The sequence below is a fragment of the Habropoda laboriosa genome, unplaced genomic scaffold (assembly GCF_001263275.1).
Source record: "Habropoda laboriosa isolate 0110345459 unplaced genomic scaffold, ASM126327v1 scaffold101, whole genome shotgun sequence".
Classification (NCBI taxonomy): domain Eukaryota; kingdom Metazoa; phylum Arthropoda; class Insecta; order Hymenoptera; family Apidae; genus Habropoda; species Habropoda laboriosa.
The window spans coordinates 869,507-878,256 of NW_017100207.1; the positions used below are offsets into that span (position 1 = coordinate 869,507).

At 41.3% G+C, this 8,750-nt stretch overlaps 1 protein-coding gene across 1 annotated transcript in view; it reads left to right on the plus strand.

Moving 5' to 3' along the window:
• The window catches only part of LOC108570612 (guanine nucleotide-binding protein G(I)/G(S)/G(T) subunit beta-1), an 18,022-nt gene extending 15,222 nt beyond the window's left edge, over positions 1-2,800 (plus strand). Inside the window, exons 3-7 of the mRNA XM_017932496.1 lie at positions 2-105; positions 203-496; positions 728-929; positions 1,089-1,305; positions 1,562-2,800. Of these exons, the coding sequence (XP_017787985.1) occupies positions 2-105; positions 203-496; positions 728-929; positions 1,089-1,305; positions 1,562-1,668 (924 nt within the window). The 3' untranslated portion in view covers positions 1,669-2,800. The remainder of the gene's footprint in view (position 1; positions 106-202; positions 497-727; positions 930-1,088; positions 1,306-1,561) is intronic.
• The last annotated feature ends 5,950 nt before the right edge of the window (positions 2,801-8,750 follow it).

Here is an 8,750-nt window from a genome sequence, read left to right on the forward strand (position 1 = left end):
CACGTCGGGCATGGAGCCTATCGGTCGGATACAGATGCGCACGAGACGCACGCTCCGCGGTCACTTAGCCAAGATTTACGCGATGCACTGGGGCAGTGACTCAAGGTATTCGTCGTCCTACATGTACATCAGAATCTCAATTAGATTTTAGGTGAGAAATTCAAGGAACTGTTACACATCCGTTCTTTTTCTCTGCCTACAGAAACTTGGTGTCAGCGTCGCAGGATGGAAAACTGATCGTCTGGGATAGTTACACCACTAACAAAGTTCACGCGATCCCTCTGCGCTCCTCGTGGGTGATGACTTGTGCGTACGCGCCATCAGGTAGTTACGTGGCCTGCGGTGGGCTGGATAACATTTGCTCCATCTATAGTCTTAAAACTAGGGAAGGAAACGTGAGGGTTAGCAGAGAGCTACCAGGTCACACTGGGTACTTGTCCTGCTGTCGATTCTACGACGACAACCAGATCGTCACTAGTTCTGGAGACATGACTTGGTAAGGGATAATCTTTGTTTCTCAAACTTTCGTCCAATCCATCATTTTCCTACCAGTATCGCTGCAGAGACTTCGAAGCGTTTCGTTTAGGTAAGATGCCTGTTGGCCAATGTACGAATGTGTAATAAAAGTATATCATTCCTTTTTCCCTCTTTAATTGGTAGTTACGCCGGTTGTGAAAGTGTGTAAAGCTGCGTCGAAATATCGTGTTACTTTCTTTTTCTCAATTAGCGCCCTGTGGGACATCGAGACTGGCCAACAATGCACCTCCTTCATTGGTCACACGGGCGATGTAATGTCCCTGTCCTTGGCGCCAGACACTCGCACATTTGTATCTGGCGCGTGTGACGCCAGTGCGAAACTGTGGGATCTTCGCGAGGGATCTTGCAAGCAAACCTTCCCGGGTCATGAGAGCGACATAAACGCGGTTACGGTGAGTACTTGATCTCTGTTAGCTTTTTCTTTTAGCTCGTTCTTCGGCTCGTTACCGTTGTCACGCCGTGGGAACGCTGGAGGACTGTCGTTGCTATTGGAAGAGACACCAGAAAGTTTCGCAAGGTTTAATACAGGTGTTTCATCTCGTATTGTTCAGTTCTTCCCGAATGGATACGCTTTCGCGACGGGTTCGGACGACGCAACCTGCAGACTTTTCGATATTAGGGCGGATCAGGAACTGGCGATGTACAGTCACGACAATATTATCTGCGGTATCACCAGCGTAGCGTTCAGCAAGAGCGGTAGATTACTGCTGGCCGGTTACGACGACTTCAACTGTAACGTTTGGGATTCCATGAAGGCTGAGCGAGCTGGTACGTTATCTTCTTCGATTTACAACGTTATTTTTCAAGAGAGAAGAGAAACTTTGCTTTAAGCCCATCTCTCGACATTCTCGTCTTCCTATGTCTCGAGTGTCTTGTTTACTTTTCCATTGTTTACCTCGTTTCATCATATTTCTTTCCAATGTAGTATACTATTTTCCAAGGAAAAGCAGTGTTAATTTAAAGGAGTGTGGATGGAGAGTTGGCGAGATCCAGTTTCTTCAGGTGTTTCAATTTTACTTTGCAGGAATACTCGCCGGTCACGATAATCGCGTGTCCTGCCTGGGCGTGACGGAGGACGGTATGGCGGTAGGTACGGGCTCCTGGGACTCGTTCCTGCGTATTTGGAACTAACTTGGGGTTAATCCCAAGACGTTCCTCCAAAGAACCAACTGCAGCCAATCAGCATACAGTATAAGCATCAAGTACCACCACTTGGCCACCGAAGTCGGCAAGTCCGTATCCTCGACGGAGGCGAATTACTCACCTGATTCGCCGGAGCTGACATTGATCAGAAAGTTTGGACATCAGCTGGACAGCAGCAACAACAGCAACAGTAGCAAGAACCAGACCGGTAGAGAGAAGACCCATGGCAGCAGCAGCAGCAGTAGCGGCAGCGAATTTAAGAACGTTTTGGGTTGTGGTGGTAAAAAGGACTACCAGAGACGCGTCGTCGATTTAACGTGGCGGCGTGGCAAGGTCGGCGATAAAATCACTCGCGAATACCAGCGCTTCTAGTTTATTCAGTATCGTTTCGGTGTTCGGGTTTCTACTCGGATTTTACGAATGATATATAACGGATGATGATGATGATTATTAATTATAATAACACGATCGAGAAAGAAGCGTGGGCGAAAGGAAGAGATCTATATATTTAAAAAAAAAAGATAAGAACAAAAGAAAAAACCGACAGAACGGAGAGGAGCACCAAAAAAAAGGCTGACGGGGCCAAATCTCTCCTTGTGTGTCGTAAGCATACTTCCTTTTTCTCCTCCCCTTTCTCAAGGATCACTTGGCGAACCTTCGAAGAGCACGTGCTGTTGATATATATACATACACACACACACATACACACCTTGATATAGCTTCTCCTCGAAGATCTTCCCTGAAATTCGAAGGTGTTGATAACGAGATCGAGAATCGATCACCTACGACGCTCCTTGCTCTCTCGAGGTGTAAACGTCATTTGGAAGAAGCGAGTTTTATTATCACCAACAGAAACGAAAACAAAAAAGAATTTTCCAAAACAAAACAAAACAGACGAAATGGTTCCGAGAGCGTTCACACTGCCGATGAAGCGCCGACGTGGCTGCTCCGGCGGTTGATGTTTACATATTTTTTTTTCCCCCCTCGACACGCACGAAGCATTAGTCGTACCAGGCGAGAACACGAGAGACGTGGGAAAGAACGAGAAAGTTGCTGAATAAAGAAGAAGAAACGGTCGCTCGTGCGCAGCACAAATGCAACAAAGAAAGAAAGAAAGAAATGAACATGATCATGAAAAACTATATATATACATGTTATATCCGTATGTCGACGAGCAGCCAAAGTTACGATAATCTCTCGCATATTGCATTCAACCTACACGCACACCGTACGCACGTGTATTGATATACGTACATAGAGGAAAAAAAAAAAGGACTACATTAACATTCTTACATTTGCACACTGAGACGCGAACTATGCCGTAAACGAAAGAAAGGCATTCGCCCGTTAAATAACATAGTGGGTCATCCACGGGTCCCGACATTTATATAAGAAAGAAACACTGTCTCTCGATCATATTTTCTCTCTTTTCTCCGTTTTCACCTCTTTCTTTCTTTTTTCACACACTTTCAATATCATTTCTCACCTTGTTCATGAAGGCTGGATTTAAAAGAAAAAAAAAGAGCATGATAATACATCGGCGAAGATTGCATCGTTTCTCGTGACTATAATCGCCCGAGATTGCATTGATATATCTTTAATATTCTTTCTCTTTTCCTTTTGTTTTTTATATAGATTTATCATTATTTATTTTGTATAGACCATCTTGTAGCACACGTTCTTGCTGTTTTTGTTTTGTTTTTCTTTCTTCTTCTTTCGTGAAATTGCGTGAATGTTTGCGAATTAATACAAGAGATTGTTAGAGAGTGAACGAGATTATTCAGATGTGCAAGAATGAGCGAAAGGTCTCGAAGCGACGGCGGCCCAATTGCCAAAACGAAAACCCGGAAAGAGGATAATTGAAATTTGGCAAGTACCGCGTTGTTCCTTATGCATCTTACCTTTCATTGGAATTCGCCACGTGTGAAAGGAGACATCGGTCGAACGAACGAGAGAAAGGGAATATTTAAATGTAACGTGTAATCGTTTAGTTCGTAGCTTCTCTATTCCCTGTTCCTCTGGTTAAAAAAAAAGAGACACGAAGGAAAGAAAGAACAGCAAGACCAAGAAGAGTTCCTCCTAACTCTCACCAGAGCAGACTTCCAACACAAACATTCACATTCACACGTACACGAATACACACCTTTCTCTATTAAAAAAAGAAGAAGAAAATCGGTCCAGCACCGAGGAATCCTTGAGAACGTATTGCACGAGGAAGGCACGTGTTCTCGACGAGACAGACAGTCGTCCTAGAAGTTCCTTTGAAATAGGACCCAAAGAAAATCCACTGATCGAAGCTAAGGACCGCGAGACCAAACTCTCTCTCTCTCATCCTCGTCGTTCGTTTCGTCTCTTCTTTTTTCCCCTCCCTTTTCTCTTCTTCCTGAACAATTTTTATTATCATTCTTCCATCGATCAAAATCTCTCTCTCTCTCTCTCTCTCTTTTTTAATTATCCTTCAAATTTACCCTTCACACATTTCTATTCATCACGTGTCATCATCTCCTGTGTTCCTCTTCATCTACCCTGTCTCTATCTTTCTATCTATCTCTCTGTCCTCTTTTTGTCGATGAAACTAGGTGTTTAAACTGTGTATGCATTTAAAGTAATAATATTAATGATAATGTTTAATATTAATATTAATGATGATTGTAATTTCGATCGCTTTCCGGCGACCACGCTGCTATTTTCTATAGTTTTTTCTTCTTTTCCGTCAAATTTCATGGTTCCTCGATTATTGTCATAGATAATGTTCTTAGTTTCCTGTATATTTTATTGCATTCTTCTTTTGCATTTAACATTTTCGTGAATGGATAGGAAAGGGGGGTGGGGTTACGGAGCTGTTTCTTTCTTTTTTCTTTTTATTATCTTGCATACTTTTCTCCGGTAAATTGTTTATTCCTGAATGTGTGTATATATATATATATATTTTAAAACGCTGGTTGGTTCCTGTTCAGCATAGCCCAGAAGCGTGGCTTCCGGAACGCGAAGAGAGAGAAAAAACAACCAAAACAATTGTGTTTTCCTAAAACGGAACAAGTAACGTGTAATCTGTTTAGGAATTGTTAAAGGGACAACCACATTGAAGTGTTTGATGGAGTTTCTAAAGACGTGATTATTATTCTAACCGTTTTTGCGTTTTACGAGACGATTTGAAGGAAGAAAAAAAAGAAGAAGAAAACACATGGACACACGCAAAAACACACACACACACACAGAATTTTATTGAAACGATAACCAATTTATAATCGATTCCTTTTGATATAACTACTTTTCGTCTAATCTCGCTTTATGTCACACGCCTCCATATCTTCTAGCGACCAATTAGGCAGAAACAAAGAACGAACAGAAAGTGAAAGAAAGGACGAGAAGAATGATGAAACGAATCTTATCCTCCGCGCCAATGAAAGAACCGAGGGCCTTCTTCCTTCGATTTTACAACACGTGAAGGATAATTCAAGAGAGAAATCTCCCTTATTTAGTGCGTTTCGAGCTCTCTTGCTAGTCGAAACGGTGGATGCACAAAGAAGGAACGTTCGCCTTAGTGTTCCGTAACAAAAACACAAAGAAAATGAAGGAAGAAGGGTACTTAAAATATTCAAATGGACAAAAATGGGAAAAAAATAAAGGATATAATAATAATAATAATAATAATGGAAACAGAAGATCTGTGCTTTTTGTATTTCGCGATTTCCGTGGCCTCTCGGACAAAGGCTTCTCGTTTTTTTTTTTTTCGAAGCTAACGATTTATTAAGTCTCTAGTCATAGTGAAAAACGACAAACTCGACGAACAAGAAACAAAAGAAAGGAAAAACCAAAAAAAAAAAAAAAGAAAAGAAAGAAAGAGTAGAAAAAGAAGACGCAAGAAAAGTTTGTAAAATCGAGCACTTTGTTCGTTCGTTCGTTTTTATTTTCGTGTTGTTTTTTTTTTCTTTTTTTGTTTCCTTTGTTCTTTTCTCTGGATAGCGTTTGTTTCGCTTTGTCCACGGACAAGGATGCGTGAAACTGGACTTTTTCGACGATCGTTCGGATTGGTAGTACGTTTTATAGGGGGAGAGATGCCGCGATAATAATATCGGATCGATTGCGAGAGAAGGAGGACAACCCCCGGCGATGGCAAAGTAACGAGAAGGAATCGGTCTTTTTTTTTTTCCCCTCTTTCTGAAGTCGTAAAGAGTAAATAAAAGGTGAATAAAAGTACTTGGAAAAAATGAAACGTGGCGTTTTGGTTATTTTTTTCGTACCGCTTGCTTTTTCTCTTTTCACTTCTTTTCGTTTTCACATCATCCCTTCTGCTGTGTTCACTCTTTGATTTTTCTTTTTTTTTTTCTGTCATTCGATAATCGACGACGAAAAACACACTCTTGGGTCCTATTTCAACGCGAACAATCGATCTCCGAGACACTACGACATAATGGAGAACGGAAAAGGAGGAGGAGGAGGAAGAAGAAGAGAATGATGGAAAAGGACGTGCCGACGCGACTCATTTTGGTAACTTCTTTTCGCGATGGACGACGGGAAGCCATCAGGAATACTGCCTCTTTCAAGTAACGAGCAAATATAAAGTACGATATACATAATAATATATATATATAGTGCGTGTATTATAATAAAAAGAAGAAGAAGAAGAAGAAGAAGAAGAAGAAAACGCGTATATCCGCTGTCGAAACGAATTGAAACGCAGCCCCTGGACACAGCCAAAAAAGAATGAAAAGAACGTGGTGAGAGATGCAGACGGGAAGAAAATAAATGGAGGATAACGTTGAAAGAAGACGAGATTTAAATATCGAATCTGAAGAATAAAAAAAAAGACAACCAAAGGTGTGACGCACGTCTTCGTTGTTAAATGAATAGATAGTTAACAAGGATTTCATCACTTTTTTATATATAAAAAAGTATGTACGATAATAACAACAATAATAATGGTAAATTATTATCGACGGCTAGACTAGCTCTCGTTTGAGTAAAATCATCCTCCGTGGGCGTCGTTTTCACGGGGCACGAGGTCACCGATTCCCGGCGTTTTTATTATCTCCCAGAAACGTGGGGAACGTAATATCCGTGTTCTCTTAAAAAAAAGAAATAAATAAATAAACGGGAAAATGAAAGAAGATAGATTATCTCATACGGATCTCCGAGGATCTCTCTCTCATTGTCCTCGTTGCGACCCGTTTCGAGTCTCGTGGGTGCCCCTGTCAATCGCCATTTATCACCGACGATACGATACAAATGAGAGAAACGTTTTCAAATGAATCGAACAGAGTGTGAAGGAAGAGAATTTTCACGGTGACGAAAGAAAAGGAGGAAAGAACGGTTCTTCGAAGATCGAACATTCCGTGAGGCATTCGCGCTATCCGTTAAGTAGCTGAATAAAAAAAAAAAAAATGAAGTTATAGAGGAAGAACGTGCGACGTAGTGTGTTTATTCAAACGAAACAGAGAAAAATAAAAAAACTACCGTCTTAAGGAATATCGCCTGATGAATGTTTCTCGTACACTCTAGGTATCGCCATAGCTATGTATCTGTAATACCGCCTCCGTTTCTCGAACGATAACGAAAAGGGAGAATCATTTGCGTAGAAATCGAACGGGACATCGTCACAGACACACACACACACACACACGCGCGCGCGCGCTAATCGACCAAAAAGAAAGGGAAAAGACGAGAAAAAAGTATTCGATCGTTGGATATTGTCGCGTATCGAGGAGCGATCTTCCAGCGATGTTAGCTGGCGTGATTTCTATGCGAGACTGATGTAAAACAATCTCATCAAAGGATTCGTCTAATAATGTCCTGTTTGCGTTCCTTTCGTCTCCCTGCCGCGTGTACACGCCGAATATTTGTTTAATTACACGTTGGAAATAGTACTAAACGAGAGAAAACACGCATACCGCATAATACCTATCGATTCGACGACGATACATGTACATATGGACGCACACGGGTTCGAGTCGCGAAATTTTCCCCTCTCCCTTGGAGAAAGAAGTGTGCACAAGCGAGAAACACCAGTTTAACACATGAGTAATCATCATCGATTGTTATCCAGTGTAGCGCGTCGCAGAAATGATTTCTTTTTCCAGCTGTAGAAAGATGGAAAAAACGAAGGAATTTGTGGATTCGTTTTTTCCCTCTCGATACGGTTAAGAAATAAATGAATGGAAAAGACGAACGATTCTTGTCAAATTTAACGTCGAACTGAATTAATATCGACAGGACTTATTCTTTTTCTCGTTGAATTTGACGAGGATCGATGGAAAAACAATGATCGACGGGCCAATGATAAACGAGCATTAACTAACGCATCCTATTAGCCAGATCCATTTCTATTGATACTGTTACGCGAATAGTCTTACATTGTTTATCTTAAGATTTTAACACTGTTTACAAGAATAACGTTTTTCATGAATAATTGTCACTCGTGTCACTTTTTGTAGACTGTTCTACCGACCACGAGTACTTTGTACCGAGACACATTCCGTTCGAGGCGGAGCGTGACGTTTTTTCGTTAACGATCGAAATTCGACGCAACGGAGTCGTACACACGAAGGAATTGCGAAAAAACGGCCAAACAACCGAGCGAATGCGGAGATAGGCAAGCACAAAATTCGATGACTCTTCGAATTCTTTTTTTTTTTTTTTTTTTTTTTTAGATCTATTATTCGACGATTTTTATCCGAATCTATCGCGAATTTGTTAAAATTGGTTGCTTCGCACAAATCGTCAATTACTTTCCGTTTCTTCTTTTTGAACATCCATTTGTCCGAGGAGCTGTCTTTCGCCGATTCTCCGGCGCAGAAAGAATGTGTCGTTATCGCGAGCATTCGAGACGATTCGAACTTTTATCTGCGAATTTCTCTCCTCCCTTCCGTTCGAGGAGAAGAGACTTTTTTAGCACAACGCGGAATAGAGTACACGTAGCACGGCGTAATTTTTCATTTTCCTCGCCGATAAATAGTCGGATCGAATTTGCAATCACGTTGCAATTTAAACTCCGGAACGCGACGTTTCTGTGGTATTTTCTGCATTTCGATCATCGATCAATCTTTCTCACCCTTTTTCTGAAGATTTTA